Source organism: Nesoenas mayeri (genome assembly GCF_963082525.1).
Source record: "Nesoenas mayeri genome assembly, chromosome: Z".
Taxonomy (NCBI): Eukaryota; Metazoa; Chordata; class Aves; order Columbiformes; family Columbidae; genus Nesoenas; species Nesoenas mayeri.
The window spans coordinates 66,373,009-66,392,956 of record NC_137542.1 but is presented as its reverse complement, the minus strand read 5'-3'; the positions used below and the strand labels follow the sequence as shown (position 1 = coordinate 66,392,956).

Sequence of the window (19,948 nt, the reverse complement as noted above, 5' to 3'; positions counted from 1 at the left end):
TATTTGAAAATGTGTAGGCTGGATGCAAGGTGACTTGCTACTGATGTTCTCATAACGGTTTGATTATCATTGGCATAGAGGCATCACGTTTCTGGAGTTTTTTGTTTCTGATTAAATACACTTTTGTTCTTAAATGGCCACTTTACGTCTCTCTACGGCTGTCTTGCCATGAATGTTTTCAAATGCGGTTTTAAGAATTATCTAAACTAAACTTTACTTTTAACTTCTCAACTTCATTTTTCTGGTGTAACTCCAGTGCATTTCCATGTGTTCTTCAGTGGTAGGTGGAATATATATGTGCTAGAAGCCCGTACAATCAGCTTAACAAGTGTCCTTTAAGTGTTTGTACCAAATATGTGGAAAATAACTGAAGAAAGGAAGTTTAGAATCCGTTTGAATATGTGTATAATAGAGATGAGGTATACAAATAATCCAGGGGAGAGATGGTGATTTGACCGTATGTTTGAAAACGATCTGCAAGGAAGATAAGCAGAAGCAGCAACGTTTCATTCAAAAATTTGGGAAGGAGAAAATAATCTGACCTAAACTACAAACACTTTTTATTTTTCCAGCCTATGGCTATTCGGTGCACTATTTCCCCAACATTGACTTAATATATTAATTTGTAATAACTGGAAAACATACTATATTCATTGGTCAGTATGTGTACCTTCTGTGCATACAGACTGCTGGAGGTGTGCATTTGCAGCAGATATATTGACCAACATCTATTATGTATATTAAACTTGGATGTTGTAACTAGAAATTAATAAATTTTAGGAGAAAAAAGCTTTTTTCTAAGTTTTTAAGGTTTATCAGCATTCTTTTTTAAGTCAGCCTACCACTCCTATTTTACATCTTCTTGTATTCTTTTCTGTGTATTCACATTTCTTTCATTCTGGAAAACTTAAAAGTGTATCCTGCCTTTTTTATAGTACTGTTTCATTCCCTTGAGCAAAATTTTGTAGAACCTTTTTAAAAGTGCTGCTACAGATTTGTTGTGAGGCATGCAAATATTTTAAATATAATTCCTCCAGCTGTAGACCTGAGTTCTCTTGATGTGGTCAATACTATTTCATTTTTCAAGCTTCTTTTTCCTGGGTAAGCTTGTCTGCCTAACAGAGCCCTCTGGCATAAGTTTCAGAAAACTGTATGACGTACATGAAAACTCTGTCCTGAAACAGAATTAAAAGCCACTGTAAATAATATTTGTGTCATCCTAAGAGAAAGTGTCACATTTTTGAAAGCCCTGAGTCCAATTATCCTGTAGCTTCAGGTGACTTCATGATGTATATACACCTTATGTAGGTAAGCACAGTTGTCACAAATACGTAGGATTGAGCTAGCTGCACCAAATTAATCTTTCTTGTACATGTATGATGAATTAGTAGTTCCTTCATAATTGAGCATGTGATGTAAGCTCCCTTAGAATTTCACATCCTGTGGAGATAGACAGGAGCTGTCTTTTTGAACATCATGCAACGATAAATTGAATTTTAAGATACCACCTAAGGTTGTCTGCTTTGCTGCTGGTGGAGGGTGGTTTGCAGATGCAAGCAGGGAAAGAAAATAAATTGTGGGATATCCAGATTAACAGCAAAACCTTAGGGCTTAAACTTCTGTAGATTGTTTTCTTTATATCCTGACATCCTCAGAACAACTTACTATAAATAATCTGTCATTAAAGAGATAGGTATATGTTAGATAAAGCTGAAAGTTCATTTTATCAACATTCAGACTAGAAATACTGAACAAAATACTTAGTAGAAAAAGTAATTTCTCTTGAGAAGATTGTCATAGTAGAATATGGGGAAGACTCATTTTAAACAGATCACATGTTTTTCGGAGCTTGATGAATTAATTTAACATGTTTTCATGGTGACCAGCACTGCTTGGCTTATGCTGTGCAGTAAATGTGAACACAGATTCGTTGTCTTCAGTGGCCGTACTGGTGAAATCTACTTAAAGGAACCCCAGGAACAAAAATCCCCCGAATGGCAAAAATGAAACAAAAGGCATTGAAACAATATGTCATTGAATAATACGTGTCATTGGTTTTGCCACTTTTTCAAGTACAGTTCTGACTACTTTTTAACAGAGTGGTTCTCTGAGCAAACAGTGCCACAAGTTGCGGTGACAAAATGACAGCCGAGCAGCAGGAGGTGTAACTTCAGTGCTAATGTACTGCTATGGGCTGGGCATTTTGGAACAATAGCCTAAGATCCAGAATTCAGATTTAAATGTGTATGTGGTCTTTGTTGTTTGATTGTACCATTATGTTAAGAAGTGAGATTCTATGGCTACAGTGTATAGGAAGTTGACCATACTATGATGATGTTTAAAGCTTGTAGCTTTTAGCATGCTTCATGCTTTTAAAATTTGATCTTTCATGTGTGGTTGAATACTTTTGCCACACAGGATTTTCCACTGAAGCAAGAAGAAAACAGAATATTAAAAGAAAACATTATTGTCATGTAAAAATGTTTTCTTACATAGTAATTACCTATTTTCAATAGCATACTTTTTACAAATAGGCTTGTATAGCTAATACTAAACAGTTGTAAGAGAGAGACAGAAGTGATCCCTCACAATTATTACAATAAGATACTTGCCAGTTGCCACATAAAAAAGGGAGAAACTAATTTGATATGTACAGTAAATTCAAATATCACATGCAGTATTTTTCAGTTTCTGCTATACAGAGTGTGAATTTAGCCAATATTGATAAATTGTGCCAGTGAAGTTATGGGTAATATTGTGATATATGAAGTAGGATAGGGAGGGGTCATTAAAAATATCTATGTGGAGCATGATGAGTGTGTTGAAAAGTACAGGTGGTAGTTTCCATTGCTTTCATTTTGGCCATTTAATGTAGCTAATTAATTGCATGCCTTTTCTTACTGTGCATCCCATGGTCATTTTCATTGTTGTTTTTGCCTGTCTAGCTCTGCAGTTAAATTACAGTTAGGTTCTAATATTTTTTTCTTCAATGCTGTTATTATCAAATTGATCAAAATATCCATTGATATTAAAAAGGAAAAGAATGGGAAAGGATGTGAAAGTATTTGCACGTTTTCGTTTGAATAAATGAAATACTACTTTGTATTTTAGTAGTGATGTTTTTTCCTTTTAAAAGGCAAAATTATTGTGAACAAATTATCTTTTCCAGAGGCTGGATCGTGAAGTCTGTATAACTCCTGATTTTCTATTTACTTTAACAGCTTGGGATATTCAAAGAGTGCTGTCAGGAGTAAGGGTGATGTCCTGTCTCAGTGAAGCTAATGGTGGAAAAGCTATTGAATTATTTTGGTTTGGGATTTGATTCCAGAGTGCTGAAGTTTTGTTTCTAATTCAATACTTACTGCAATCTGTGCACGTCTCTTTATGATATAGTTGGAGGGAAAACATATGGAGGCTTTTCTTAAAATTCTCTTTAGGGATGTATTTATTTTTCTATTTTATTAATGATATTTTTGTTAAATCAGGGTTATTTTTGTTACAGTGCAGCTCACCGGTTAATCTACTTATTTAGTTTCCTGAGCAGGTTGGAAGGTAAAGCAGACTTTGAGGCTGTGATCTGGCAGTATATATACAAGCAAAATGCCTTTCTGTCCTCACTGGGGAGGTTTGTGTCCACTGAGACTCTGGAACGAGGCCTTTTAGTAGAACATATAGCATAGCCAGGAATAAAGAAGGCATTTCTATTGATCTGTAAGCAACCTGTCAAAACTTCTCTGATCAGGCTTTTTTACTATCTCGTCTTGAGTCCTTTTTTTAATGACATCTATTATCAGATTGAAATGGCGATTGAGACACTGCAAAAGTCTGATGGTCTGTCCACTCACAGAAGCTCTCTTCTCAACAGCCATGTAAGTTGTCTCTTCTTCACATACACTCTCTCTTGCTTGTTCTGCATGCTTAGCCTGCCTCTAAATGTTTGTTTTATTTTTTTACTACTTTTTGCTCTTATTCTTCTCATCTTAGTTGCTTATAACCTTCTACTACATCTCCCATGGCTTAATTTTGTCAGATTAAATGTCTTTATGGTATATTGCAGAGTGTTACTTGTTTCAAATGCTCTACACCTGTGTTACAAGAAGTTAACACATTTGACTGTTTTGCGGATTGCAGTGTAAATTTCAAGATAAAGTTCAAACAATTCTTAATTGTCTGGCTTGTGACATTTTAAATAAAGTTGTCTACAAAGCAAAGTCAATGTACTCCATATTAATTTGGGGGCATGTGAAGAGGAAGAGAAGAAATAAACAGCATGCATAAGCAATATATTTAGATTATTTTTCATTGTTTCTTCATATATTCTGAATAAATGAATTTTATTATGTTCATTATGAAATTACTTAAGAATCCTAAAGATCGTTCTGATGACTTGGAAAAAAATGAAAGCAATCTCTTAGCTTGAAGTACACAAATATGTCTTACTCAGCTTTTTCTTTGTTCTTACTCTGCAAATCTTACAATTAAGAACTTTCCATTGTGAAACTAAAAGATATTTGGGTAAAAACTTGATCTCAAAATGTATTGATAAACCCATCGTATGTAACTTTAAAGGAAAAAGGCCAAAAGTTAATTTTAAACTTATTACATAACTAATAATAATGCTTTGTAAGTTACTAGATTACTAGCCTTTCTTGAAATGTTTGTTTGGTTGTTGTTTTGTTTTTTCCCCTGTCTACATTTGTGGCTTTGTATTTTGTATTTTTGCCATGTTAATTAGTTTGTATTCATGTTTCTTTTTTTTACCTTCTCAGCCTTATTATATTAATTAAAATTTGTTTATTGTTTTAGAGAAGAAATTTAAGTTTGATTTGTGATCCTAATGTAAGAATATGGCAGTAGAAGCTGTCCCTCAGAAATCAAATTAAAAATGTATGTTTTAGCAGGTTTGGGTTTGGCGTTTGGATTTTTTCTGTATGGCGCTGATTATGTCCAAGGCAAAACTAGAATTATTTTGTGGAAATTTTAAGCAAACTTTTTTCTTTCACTTGTAAAATGCCAATATTGAAAGAGGAAAGTTGTATTACAGAAATTATACAAAATGTTTTACAGAAGATTCCACCTCGGATGTTTACAAAATAATTGTTTTGAATAATAGAAAGTATCAAAATTATTACTTAAATAATAGTAGATAGATAATACCAAAACTATCATTTAAATGTCATTTATTAAAGGCACTGTAACTTTTTTTTGTAAAGTGTCAGAAATACATGTTAAGAGTTGGAATATTTAAACTATTTATAAGTTTGCATTTAATCTCATTTTGAAGTGCAGAGTCTTCGTAAAAAAACAAGAAAAATTGCAAGATAAGCTGCTGGGCCCCAGTAAACTATGTTGCACTCATTCCTGGTCCTATGTACAATTCACAATTTGTCCCAAGACAAATGAGATTCATATCCAACCGCTAAGTCTTGTTATAGTATTTATTTCTTGACTGTGAAGGCTTTTTCAAAATTTTTCTGGTATCTTTAACTCTGTGGAAAGAAAAAAAAAACCCACATATTTTTGTGGCAATCAGTCTTTCCTAGCCATGGTCATTTTGGAAAAACTTAATCTAGCTCAAATGTAATGGATGTTTTACCTGTTTTTAGAGCAATGCTTATTGTCTTTGAACTCAAGTAAGGGCAGTATGAAGAAAGTTCAAATTTAGTCTTAATCTGTTCTTGATTTTGACTTCAAATGGTGTAGCATTTATTTAAATAATTCGGTTTAATAAGATTTAAAATATAATTCTAAATTTTGTGTTTAATTAACTTTCACTTTACAGATGCTACATTAAGTAGTGGGAAAATACTCGTTTTGGGATTGTGATTTTCCCCTTTGGTACTTCCATGAGGTTTTTAGAATTTTTTCTTTGCCTAAATTAATGTGTGCTCATTTTAAGGAGTTTGTAATTTCTCCTCTGTTTTCTGTTATTTCCTGATTTATTTCTGCATGAGATTGACTTGTTTAGTTAATTGATAGTTGAATGCTTTATAAACATTGCAGCTTAATTGCAGTCACAGTCAATTTAACAGGTCCAACTCTGTAAATATTTCATATGTTTACCCATCTTAACCCATACAGTATGGTCAATACTACAAACTACAAAGCCAGGATTCAAACCTGAACAACTCAGTTTTAGAATTGTATTTCATCTTGGTAGAGAAATAGGGGGGGTTAAGTTGTTTACAACAGTTTTCTAATGTTTGGAGATAATTTTTCTTTTAAAATCATGTATTAACTGCACTTTTTCTTTCAGGCTATAATGTAGCAAGTAATTACTTGAAGCCTTTGCTACTAACTCCACCCAGGGCCAAAATTATTATATTCCCCTTATCTTTTGATTTGTTTTGTTTTGTAGGGGGGGGTTGTTGGTTGATTGGTTCGTTGGTTTTGTTGTTTTGGGTTGGGGTTTTTTTTGAAGTTACGGTTGAAGTAACATCTGTTAGAAATTCATATCATTAATGAAGTGCACTTAAAGTGATTCATAATAGGTTAGAAACCATCTGGAGGAAAATGTCTTTAATGCTACATACAGAACTTAATTGGAAAGTAATTATTTTTTGTTTGTTAGTCTTTTGGGATTGACAAAGCTTTTCCCTTTAGGGAAAACAGAAATACTTCACATTCCATGTCTGTTCTGATTAAATTAGAGATTTAACAATATATGACAAATGTTATATAAATATGTATTACGTAAATATAGATGTCATAGTAGACTTTAAATATACATATAATACAACAGTTGAAATATATAATTACCTTTGTTTCTAAGCCTAGACAGGCTTACATCAGGTCGTTAGTGAAATTGTTTATTACATTCAGATAAAATTTAATGTGTACAATTATGCTTTTTCTTCAGCTTTATTTCAAAATGGCAGAGACTCAATTTGAAAGCAGTTGTGAATGTTAAGGCTTTTAAAATAATGATATGATAAATGATATATAGAGGACGAACTGTACTTTTTCATTTTGATTATTTGAAATGAAAAATTACCTGCAAAATGAGCTAAATATTATATATTTTGGAAGCATTTGCATCGTATACCTCTGTGATTTTCTAGAGCTTATGTTTGAGAACCAAAGGCTATGAGCATATTTTTCAGTAACAACCAAATATAGAAATGGGGTTTGAATTGTCTAGACTAAAAATTGTAGGAATGTTTTTTGAGTTTGCATTGGTGAGTTTCTCACTGTGACTATAAATTCAGTATACTTGTTATCATCTGTACTGTAGTACATAACAGTTTAGTAATAAAGAAAATGTCCAGACCGAAACATTTCATGACTGTTGCACACAGAAATATTCATGTTCTCTGCATGATAAGTTACACTGAACATGGATGGAACAGAATTTGTGCACTGTTATAGCACAAAATAACTCTGCAAAGGAATTAACACATAGACCATGTGTATTTTTTATTGTCGCTTAATTATTTGTGTTTTAGTTATACCAGTTGCTGCTTTGCTGGACCAAATTGAAAATTATTGTGCATTTCTGTGAATATCTAGCTCAGCAAAGTTTGTAGGAAATCTTGAAGAGGCAACATCCTCAGTTTGCATTTTCACTGGATAATTGAATTAAATCCAGAGTTTTGGTAAGAACTTTGATCTTAGCAAGCTTGAGTATTCACATTGTACTATTTTGGTAGAAATACTTCGGAAAACAGGGAAATAAAATTTAAACAGAAGATGAGATTTGTGAATCATTCAAGCTATATCTAAAGGAAAATTTGAAGGAACTGAAGCCATGGAAAGTACTGGGTAAAGACAAGGAAAACAGTAGCCTATCCAGAACAGTGGAATTTAAATGTGTCATCAACCTATATTATTTTTAATCTATTTTGTCATTCCCGTGTAATGTTAAAGCTAGGATATTAAACTGTCCTTTCTATTTTTTTGTATATCAGTGACAGCTAGAGGTGTTTCGTGAGTGTGCACTACTTAGGAAGTCCCATTATCTTACATAAAAAGTCTTTCCTTGCATGTGTCTAGAATTAACTACCACAATTACATGAAAAAGTTAATATTTTTTCAAGAATCTCTTCCTCCTGAAAGTCAAAGGCAAACAGGCTACAACTGAATAGGATTGTACCCCTTCCAATCCCAACCATACTGTGAAATGTACCAGTTATTTTCAATATTATCTAAGTTGCTCTTTGACTTACATGCAATAGCCTTTTTTCTGTGTGTATTTGAGAGTATAAAATATTCTATTTGGATAAGTGTCTAATATTTTTTTATCATCAGGCAAAGAAAAACAGTAACATATTCAAGGTTTACAAATACATTAACTAATTATTGTTAGTCCAAATAGTTTGTTTTCTGCAACTGATTTAAATTACACTCACAATTACTTTATTTCTTTGCAGTACTAACAGTTTGTCTCCAAAGCATAGGTATCTTTATCAAGTATTGGTGTGTGGTACTGAATCAAAAATATTTTGAGAAGTGGACACTTATCTGAGGTCACAAGTGCAATGAGTTCTGCTGTTTCCTGGTAATTCTGAAGATCCTAAAGCACTATGTTATACCTAGCATTTAAGGAATGTTTGAAGAAGAAAGTAATTGTTTAATAGATCTGAAAAATTGTTTTAGAGCTGTCGTAAGTTAATGCTGTATGGCTAAGAGATTTTTAATGAAGTAATAATGATTTGTTGTTGTTGTTTTGTGTGTGATATAGCTTCAGTGGCTTTTAGACAACTATGAAACTGCAGAAGGAGTGAGCCTTCCAAGAAGTACCCTTTACAACCATTACTTGCGACACTGTCAGGAACACAAATTGGATCCAGTCAACGCTGCCTCCTTTGGAAAACTCATACGGTCAATCTTCATGGGGTTACGGACCAGAAGGCTTGGAACTAGGTTTGTGTAAAGGAAATCTTGAACTATAATAGAAAATATAAGTAATAGTTATGAGTAAGAAATTTGTGTGTTGGTCAAAAAATCAGTAAAACCTGTATTTATATATTACAGTGGTTTTCTGTCAGTTTTGTCTGTTAATGTTGAACAGTTTTTTGCTTTTCCAGATGTTGTTATACTTCTCCTGGTTTTGACTGTTTACGTGTTTACATTTTGACAAATACACTGGAGATTTTCATCAACACAAATGTAGCTTCTTGTTAGGAAATTACTAAGAATTGTGTTTCTCCATGACTAGATAAGTCGTATTTACTTGCACTTTTCTTACTCAAGTGGATTGTAAGTTAAAATTCTGGATAATATTTGTTTAAGACAGTGAATTAATTTCCCAAAGGTGGTAGATTGACACCCATGTAAAACAGGTAGGAGAGTCATGCCTGATTTGTGGATTTTATTTTCCAGTCAATAGAAATCATAATGTAATGTAGTAGCATAAAACTAGTGTGACTGTTCTTTTGATTCTTGTTCTTTCGTAAAGGGGAAACTCCAAATATCATTACTATGGGATTCGTGTCAAGCCAGACTCTCCTCTTAATCGACTACAAGAGGACATGCAATATATGGCTATGAGACAGCAGCCCATGCAGCAGAAACAGAGGTAAAGTGTGGAATGAACATTATAACTCATTAATATATCTAGTTCATAAAGCCTTAATTTTCTTTATGTGGAAAACTTGAAATCCTTATGCAACTTCTGTTCAGCTTCTCTGTTGTGAAAAAATAAAATTTCGCATAGATATCCAGTTAATGTCACTGAAGTTAGGTCAACATGAAAGAGTATTTGCCTAGAACTTGTCATAATTTGCGAAAAGTAATAATAGTTGAGATATGGGATAAACAGACTCTTCTTAACTATATTGTGTTCTAATCCTACAAGCTGAAGAAAAGTAGCAAGAGTGTGAATTTCAAATTTATCTGGTTTTTTTCATTACATTTTATTTACAAGCTGCTTATAAGAAAGCATATGATTAAGTTAAATTTGATCTTTTTTTCCTCTCCTTGCGAAGAACGAATGTGACCATAATGGTTCATCTGTAAGTTGATTGAAGTGTTCTCCCTCAGCATCTGTTTTTCCTGAGGATCCTGTGAAATCTCAGCAGTATTTGAAAGCATTGGCACAATGACCACAAAGGGATACACTGGTGGTGAAAGAACATGTGAATATGCATTTGAAAACTATCTTGAATAGAAAACTTTAGAAGATGAAAAGGAAACCAGTACCTTTCTTTGAAATTAATTTTTATTTCACTGATCTCACAAGCCTTCCATGTTACCCTAAAGTCAAATATCTAAGATGTGTGATTTCATGAAACTCACAGGTAGAACAGCACCCTATCAAGCAAGGCATCTTCAGAACTATTACCTCCCAAATAAACAGTCTACTAAGCATATTTTGTGGTCTGGGACACAACTGGGACATGGAAAACACCTCTAACTTCAAATACAGATATCATTTTAATTTTAAATTATTTTACTGTCACTTCCAGAAGTAGTAACAGCCCTAAGTATGTATTAATGGTAAACACATGGTCTTAACTGTCTTGTTCTGGGCATAATACAGAAGCATGAGATGTCTGCCAATACAATCACGTAGGAAATTTTTGCTACAAAAATCATCACAGGATTGCATGGTAAGAAAGGGTGATAGATCTTTACAAAATCTCCAAGCAAGTTTATTTTACCCACTCAAGCTCATTCACTAACACGTTCATTTCACTCATAATCACATGTATACACGAAGACATATGCCACATTGTTCTAACTGGGATTGTTTCTGTGAAAAATATTGTGCTGTAGTAGAAAAGCTGGTTATGCGTTGTATTCATTTGAGGCTACCAGTAAGACAGGTGAATAGAAAAAGGAGAGAAGTGGAAGCCTCTATCACCTGTCTGCAATACTGATTGCAGGAAAGACAACCGTATTGTTATATCTTAATAATGATGATATTGTTATTAAATCCTTAAAAGCAGCTGTCCCAATATACCTTCCTAGGTGAAGCTTTATGTCTTTGCTTAGGAACCTGCATTACTTACCTTCTTGTCTCTGAAGACAAAATACAGGCTCCTCTCTTTACATCCTTGAAATCTTGTGATGTCTAGTTAGGTATACTAGAAACAGAAGTGTTGTTCATATAGTCCTGCTGGTGTACTGTTCATATGAACTAGTTCTGAGAGTCTTTTTTTTCATCTCTTACTACAGGGTGCACAGATCTCAGTAAAATATTTTTTGTATTTCTAGAATCCCAGCATCCTAAATAAATAAAATGCAGAGATCAAGGACCTAGCCAGACTTTGACAACTGCACGGTGAAAAATGTATATTGTCTCTTTTCTGCATACCATCAAACATACTAGCAATGCTGAATAGAATATAGAAATTTTCAGAATGAAGATGTTTATCCAACAAAATATAGTAAATTTTCATTGAAACTCATGAGCCACTATTACTTTAACTTATTTATTCATGCTTATCTAAACTGGAAAAACTGCAAAATTTTCTAACAGAGACAGGCACTTTTAAAGTCAAGTGTGATGATTCCAGAACATTTTTGTCTCATTGTAGCATGCTAATTATAATATATATACATATAAAATTATTCCACAATCTAACCTGTTCACTTCATTACAGACACTCTCTAGCATGTGACAATCATGAGCTTTAGTCTATTTTCCCCTATTTGTAGCCTTTTTAATTTTAGGGTAGTATTTGGTCCTACAATGTCAAGCTTTATTCCATTCTTGAAATAGAAATGTCTGTATATTTTGCTTCATTGATTTTAAGTGAAATTGAGATATGCTTGTCTTTATGGCATTTATAACAATGTATGTTTTAAATTGTATTTCCAGAAGTAAACCTCCATCTTTCCAAGATAACTTCAAATATGTATTTCTGTTCTTGCACACAACAATTATAACTTTTTGCTTTCATTTATGGGAGCTGAGTGTTCAGCTTTTTTTTTAAAAAAAATAGTAACTAAATTGTTATCTACTGTACACTGTAACACACAGCTAACACATATATTGTTGTTCAAACCAGGAATTGTTAATCACTACTTCTATAGATGTTTAGATATTAATTTTATGTAGAAAATAATATGTATTTTTCTACTGTTCTCTTTTCTGTATTCTCATGTTTCCTGGATATACTGTTCAGTGAAACATGACCTTTAAACCAAGGCACTGAGGGTTCAAAGCATCAAGTAGATATAGATCTTTTTAAAAAGGGTTTGGGTCTATGGACAACAAAGAAGTTATGCATTTTTATAGTGGTATTATTTTTGAAGATAGAGAGCAAGGTATCATAGTCCAACAAATACTGACATCTGCAAAACTGAGCTACAAATTTGTTAAGATATAATATCTTAAAATGGTAATAATTGAACATGTGTAATAAACTACTAAACAACTTCCTAATAGAGTAGTTCAGAAAAAAATCATGGTGTTTTTCTTGAACTAGCACAGATATTTTGTGTATAGTATGGTTATGATGCTGAGGTGGTTGTGGCTTAAATTAGGAGGTTCTGCTTAGCCTTCTAGATAAGTCATACCTCAGCAGTGCTTCTTGGACCAAGGAGAGATGTTTTGAAAGTACACACATGAAATCTACATTCCTTAAATTTCTTCAGAGTTTTACCTTATTTGATTTCAGATATCCATGCTTTTATTGAAATATAGCCACCACATTATTTTTGAGGCTTAATGATGTATGCACAACAGTATACTTGGAAGTATTTTTGTTTTTTTCAAACATTTCATCTACACACAAAAACTTTCTGATAGCATACAAATGCTTCTCAAGTATTTCTTTGTTACTTACAGGTTTTGTGTCCTCAACAGTTTTTTTAAGCATGTGAGATTCTTCAATTTTCCTGTCGTGAACAGCTTTAACAGCCTGTGGTATTGCAAGCTGTTTGAATCAACTCTTGCTTTTTGCTGATTTTAAAAGCTGATTTTTTTCCCCTAGTAACACCAATGGCAACATTTTGTTTGCAGGTAGTAGTAAAATTTGACATACTTTACACATTGTTATGCATAAGGTCACCATTCTTTTATGTAGTTTGGTACATTAACTCACTTCTCATGCATGTCAGTGAACTTCTAGTGATAAATCACAATATAAAGTTAAAATCAAATTGAAGTGAATCCTTAGAGTGAATAGCTTAGAGCCAGTTTCTTTCTAGGACTTCTATAGATTGTTTTCTAGCAAACCAGAAGAATAGAAACCTTAGTTTTTTAAGAAAAAGGGAGTATATTATAAATTGTGTAATAGCATGAGTTTGGTGTTTCAGAAAAATACTAACTTCTGAGACTTAGAGTAAAATCCAAATAGTAGCAGTTTCTAACAATTTCCTATGTGCATTTCAAAGCAAGCAGGCATTTTATTATAATTCTCCTTCCTGCTTTATCTTATTAATCAATATGGATTGTTTGCTGCACATGAATTTTAGTCAGGAAGTTATTAATCTGTTCTGCAGTGAGAAACTTCCTGTTTCTGTTAATGAACATATGTCACAGTTGGACTATAGAAGTCAGTGAAGTTGTATTCTAAATTAACTGCAAAGTGAGACCAGCATATCATTCAGTGCCGTTTCTGAATTACTCAATTCCGTGTTCTAATTTCAGTGGTTCAGTGTTTTGGTGGGTTTGTTTGTTTTTTGTTTGTTTTGGGGTTGTTCTTTGGTTGAATGGGGCTTTTTTGTGTGTGTTTTTTGTTTGGCTGTTGTTGTTGTTGTGGTTTGGTTTTGTTTGTTTGTTTTACTTTCATAGATTTGTGCAAATTGAGAAAATGTCTGTTGTTAACTTAAGGCTTCATAACCTTTTACTGTGTTTGTGCTAACGTGTATGTTCTAAAATTTGGAGAATTTTAGAAAATTTAACTCTTACCAGTTACGAAATTGTAACTATTTTTTCCATACACCAAAAGTGGCTCAAATTCAATTAAAGAGTTGTGGAGAGCTGTTCAATGTCTAAACTGCCAAAGCTCTACATCTGCATAAAAGACAGCAGATTTAAAGTAGTTAACCACTGCCTGCTAGTGCTTCATCTGAAGCTCCTGAAAAATATTTTTTTTTATTTTTTTTTCTCTGCGGTTTCATTTTGCAAGTGATTTTCTAATGCTGTTGAAAGTAGCTAACTCTTGTGACAACTTACCTGTCACAGTGCCAGAATTAAGAATTTTGCCCCATATATTTTGTATAAAGCACAGTGGAGTAAGTAGGTGCATAATCATGATTCCTAGCACCAAAGGATTAAGTTTGCTTTTATACTTTAATTAAAAAGTTTTTTGCATAACTGAAAAACTCTTAAAGGACTGTTGTTTTATGTATTCAAATTATTTTGAATCCTGTTTCAGGAGCTGAAGCATCTGTAAGGTAATACCTTTTGCAGAAAATATGAGTCTAGATTTATGAATATTTCTGGAAGTTGATCTTCTGCCTGGTATTTTTAATTACAATGTGTAATGAGAGAGAAGTTAAGAACTCTTCCCAGATGAACTGCCTGGATTGCAGGTAGATTTATCAAGTAATAACAAGTGCATCCAGAAGAGTTCAGTGCTGCCATGATACCAGATGTGGAATTTTATTCTTTATTAAAGTTGATTAGTTTCTCTATTGACTTCAATAGGAATACAATTTTACAGTGGACCATTACAGAAAGTGAAACCTGATGCAAATGTCCTAGAGATAGGGTAGGCATAGGTGTCTTTTTTCCCAAGCACTGAAATTCTTCAACTTTTAAAACTGTTTGTTATTTAGGACAGGAGTCTTTCTCTTGAAAAGTATACTTTCTGACTGGCTTTTCTTATTGTATATTCAGGTTCATGTCTGGAATGCCCAGCATATTGAAGGGATTTTTTTCATGGGAACTTTCTTTTCAAGTGAAACCTAAGTAATTACATGAGACAAAGCTGGTTTGTGTTTACTGGGGGGGGAAAAAAAAAGTGAAAAAAAAAAGTGAAAAGTCTTGTTGCATATCTGAGGTTAGCATGGAATTTTGCGGTCTGCACAACAATACCAGTTTGAGTATTGTTGAAACACACTTGATGGAGCTTTGAGTTTTCTCTTAATTTCTTTGCCAGTGGCTACAATTATTTTTCAAAAGTGCAAAGTGTCCAAGATGTTACCATTAAGACCCAGCACAGAGTAAGTTCTCAGTTGTCTTGGAAGTGACAGGCATGAGCTTCAACCTGTCAGACTGATGGTCAAGACAACACTTGACCATCCAAACCATCATTCCCATTTGTAAAACTGGGTGATTTTTGTCCTTTATAAAAGGTTCTGAGAATTGACTAGTGAAGAGCTTAGATTTCCAGGTAGGTTTCTCAGGCCTTCTATGTTTATGAGAGTTTGTTGGATTGCAGCAGTCTTTCACTGTCCTCAGACAGTATTGTTGTTTTTTCGTAAGGTAATGAAACATTATTTTGTAATTACATAACTATTGGGAAGTCAATCTGTTTGGAAAGGGAAAGATTTGATTCCTTTAGGTGTAAATTAGCTGGTCTTATGGTATGCTGCTTCTAAGCTAAATTCCACAAGAAATTGGTAGTGGTGCTATTAATATAACCTTTATGAATTCTGTAATTCATTGTTAATATTCTAACTCCCCTTAGTAATTGTTTCTTCTGTTATTTACAAAATAAAAATGTGTAAATTCTTTTCTTATATTTCCCAAATTTTCATTTTGAGATGGAGAAATCAATGAACATAGGTTATGTGATCTTATTTATGAGGAACTGAACAGAAATGATAATTTTGTACTTGATATTTTGTAGGTATAAGCCTATGCAGAAAGTGGATGGAGTTGCAGATGGCTTCACAGGAAGTGGTCAACAGACAGGCACATCTGTTGAACAAACTGTAATTGCCCAAAGTCAACATCATCAACAGTTTTTAGGTATGAAAGCAGGTTGTGTACTGCTCTATAAATAAATAAGATGAGCTTCATTATCACTGTGAATATCAAGTCACACAAGTACAGTAGTTGCTTATAAAGTTATCATGCCCTCTTTAAAAAAAAAAGACTTAAATTACATGTTCTGTGTTGTAAGCTTTATGGAATATTTACTATGCGTCATGTAAGTATAAAGGGAAAAATATGAAAATTCTGTATTTGTGTGATACATTTAATATTACATAAATCACAATGCAGTTGCTGTGCAAAGTTATATCAGACACGCCTATTGAAATTCGTGCCATGAAAGTTGTTCCCTGTATGTACATTACAGTGCATTTTATTTAATAAGAGGGGAACAGTGGCATTGGATTACCATTGCAGGTTAGTCATCCAGTGGGCTGATCTGAAAGTGAGCTGTAGTGTTACAAGAGGAATGAGCGAAATAGTTTCAGCTAGTACCCCAAAGTTCATGTTTAAAAATGTCCAACTTGTGGATTAATTGATCCAGCTAAGTATATATTCTCAGAAACAAATGGTCATTCAGTTATTTGTTTATGTATTATAGACAGAATGTGTTACTGCAGAAGATGTAGGCTTATTTGGTTGGGATTTTCAAGCACCAAATCCTTTAGCCTAATTTTGCTGTTATTGAAATTATTGCAATCATAAGTGTAGCATTGAAATGTTTTCAATCTTCCTTTCCATGTACGTTTCAGTTCAGCATTTTTATCTTCTATCAGCTTGTGTCTTCAAAACTTTTGTGCCAAATAGTAAAAGCACACATGGGCTCTACTTAAAAGACTAGTCAATTTCAAATAAAAATGTGTGTGGAGGCTACTAAGCCACATCATACCTGGCTACAGAGAAACTTTTCAGTTAAACGAGAAAAAAACCTGTTCAAGGATTCATCTTTCATACACTGACATAGACGTTTTCCCTCTTCCTGTAATATTCTGAATATATGTGTGTTTGCTTTTCTAAATAGGTATAATATGTACACAACATCCTTTTAATATCTTCAAGAATATTTTTTTTATTTTATTTGGATTAAAAAATACTGATTGAATTTGTTTACAAATTTAACATGCAACAGGTATTAAAGACTTTTCCTTGAACATGATGACCTTTTGGAGTCTATTTCATTGCATCATCCTTAAATTTATTCTTAATCTGTAACTTGCACTATTCACAATAGCCCTCTTTTGTTATGTTGTCATGGAAACAGATGCATCTCGAGTACTTCCAGAGTTTGGAGAAGTTGAAATATCTTCTCTGCCAGATGGTACTACCTTTGAGGACATCAAATCGCTGCAGAGTCTTTATCGAGAGCACTGTGAGGTATTTCCTAGAAAACATTTATTTTTTGAAGTTCATTATTTCAAGTGAAGGTCAACACAAGATGGTAGTGCCAAATATATTACCGCCATCTTAGTGGTATGTGACTTTCCTCCAGGATATTTTGCTTATTTCACTGGAAAAAATATTAGTAAAAAAGTTTTTCTGGAGAGTTTCCTTTACAGTGAAAAGAAGTAATATATAATAGACACTGAGAATGAAATGTAGCTATGTGTATGTTTTCAGAATGTTAGAGAAACTAGACTTCAGGTTGTACATGCAGGTCTTTGGTTTAGTCAATAGGAAATGTAAATCAGGTTAAATTATGTTTTCTTTTTCTTACATTAAAAGCAGTAACTTTTTCACATTTTAGAGAAACATTGAGATGTTTTAGCAACATTTGATATTGAATAATATGTCTTTTAAAATTATTTTTGAATGTGCTTTCAAACATATACTGAATTATGAAAATGAACAAAATGGCAGGTTTACTTTGTGTTTGCAGTAACATTAAATATTTTCTTCCGGTGAATTCCTCTGGTAGGTTTACATAGACCGTGCACATTTCTGGAGGCTTCCATGCATGTGCACTTAGCCTTACTCAAGTCTCTGTGCATCATACCTGTTTACAGTGTTGGATAATTCGTGGATATCAAACATATTTAAACAGATGTTGCTTATAACTTGAGAAATGTGTAGTTGCCTTTGCTCCACTCCACAATGAAGGAAAAAAAGCTACAGATTTAGTTCAGTTGGGAGTGGGGGGAACTGGGTAGAGGGTGATCTGTACTTGTGCTTTATGTCTCAGGCAATACTGGATGTGGTTGTGAATCTTCAGTTCAGCCTGATAGAAAAATTGTGGCAAACTTTCTGGCGCTATTCTCCCTCTGCTCCACCTGATGGCACTACTATTACTGAACCAAGGTCAGTACACGTTTCTCTTTGTTCGCTGCTTCTCATGATAATGCAAGTGTCAAATAAAAAAAAAAATTATTTTGGTTTTACTTGCAGGTAATATTTTTTCCATTTGCCAGTTTTTCAAATTAAATTTATGTTATCTGGAATTTTTGCATAGCCTGGGTGTATGCCAAAGTGCAGTCATGAAAGGCTTGTGTCATCCATTTTAACTTTGCTTAGATGACTACAGCAACGTGTCTTTTCCCAGTATACAATCCAGTTTTTCTAAGCCAAAAAGGTCATTCACACCTCTGCATGATTTGTGAGAGGTAGCAGAGATATGGAGGCATTTTGTAAATCCATTTCCATGTAACAGAACATGTAAAGAAGTTCTGTTGCATGTAGTTGACACATCTATGATATCTTCATAAAACAGTACATTTAACACTCATTGCAGGTTTTTGTATGCTGTAAATGCATTATCACTTATTTATTTGCTGTGTTTTTTCACACTAGCAATCTGAGTGAAATAGAAAGTCGACTTCCAAAAGCAAAGCTGATTACTCTGTGCAAGAATGAGTCTATTCTGAAATGGATGTGTAACTGTGACCATGTGATGTACCAGGCTTTGGTGGAGATTCTCATTCCTGACGTCCTTAGACCTATTCCTAGTAAGTTGAATACCTGAAACATTTTGTAAAGATTTTTGTGCATACATGTGTATAGTGGTGGTAGTCCTGCACCGCACAGAGCAGCTTTAAGAATAGGTTTGTAAGTTAGGAAACTGCTGTGTATCATTTAACTTTAATTTTGTTGTGTAGATAGTTGTGCTGAGAGTTGATGTATGCTTTGTATCTTAAAAGTAACTGAGGATTTTAGTGCAGTTGGAAAATCTGGTGTTCAAGGGACAGTTTCATGTTAAAGGTACTTCTTTCCCTGTGTGTTATATTTTCAGATAAAGATTTCCTTTTATTCTTTATTTCCTTTTTTTTTTTTAAGGAAAGAGCAAGTTCTTGGTAGAGATTCATGTAATTTATCTTTTCACCTATGTAGCAGAATAAAGGAAAAATGTTTTCTCAGATACATGCAATTATTGACAACCATTACTTTTAGAAATTATTTTACATTAGCTTACATTTGATGTTTTACTTTTCTATCTAATGCCAATGCAAGTAGGTAGGATAATATTTTTAAAGTATTAAAGTCTATCACAAGCAAATCGTAATGATTAAAAATAAAAAACAGAAATTAAATTACAAAGTTTAATATGTTGAATTAAAGCTATCTATTCCAAAAGCACATTATTTTCTGAATAATGAGGTGATACAGACATGGTTTTTCATGAAACCTGCTTTTTTCTCATTTTTCACTTGCTTAACCTGCAATGCTTAGCAGTCTCTAAAGAAGTTTTTATATGGTAGGTCTTTAGCTTGTGTTGTCTTCCTACCTGATTTCATAAGATGCATTGGGCATTGACAGTACAAGGTTTAAAGAAAATCAGACACAATCACTTAGTATTAATACCTACAGCCATCGGGTCTTTTTCATGCTATTTCTTTCTTTCTAGTATTACCTGTAATATTTGAATAATTGATACCTGCTGTGTTTTAAATTCATGTTTTGAGGATAGTTATCCAACTTCTTGATGCAAACACATCATCTAGTCCCAGGACAAATAAATCCCAAGAGACTGCTCTCTCTATTTTGTAAATATTCCAGTGGTTTTCTGCTCAGAAGTCCATCCACTGAGCTACCTTCAGAACACAGCTAATGTATTTTAATAGAATCATAGAATAGTTTGGGTTGGAATGGACTTTTAAAGGTCATCGAGTCCAACCCCCCTGCCATGAGGGGGGACATCTTCAACTAGATCAGGTTGCTTAGAGCCCTGTCCAGCCTGGCCCT

The 19,948-nt window shown here is 33.4% G+C and overlaps 1 protein-coding gene across 2 annotated transcripts in view; it reads left to right on the top strand.

The window, feature by feature from the left end:
- RFX3 (regulatory factor X3) overlaps positions 1-19,948 on the top strand; it is a gene marked incomplete at both ends in the record, with an annotated part of 55,099 nt that overhangs the window by 25,522 nt on the left and 9,629 nt on the right. For both annotated transcript variants that reach the window (XM_080362668.1, XM_080362669.1), the window contains 7 exons: positions 3,795-3,869; positions 8,681-8,862; positions 9,398-9,517; positions 15,690-15,811; positions 17,037-17,149; positions 17,955-18,070; positions 18,560-18,714. In XM_080362668.1, the coding sequence (XP_080218794.1) occupies positions 3,795-3,869; positions 8,681-8,862; positions 9,398-9,517; positions 15,690-15,811; positions 17,037-17,149; positions 17,955-18,070; positions 18,560-18,714 (883 nt within the window). The remainder of the gene's footprint in view (positions 1-3,794; positions 3,870-8,680; positions 8,863-9,397; positions 9,518-15,689; positions 15,812-17,036; positions 17,150-17,954; positions 18,071-18,559; positions 18,715-19,948) is intronic.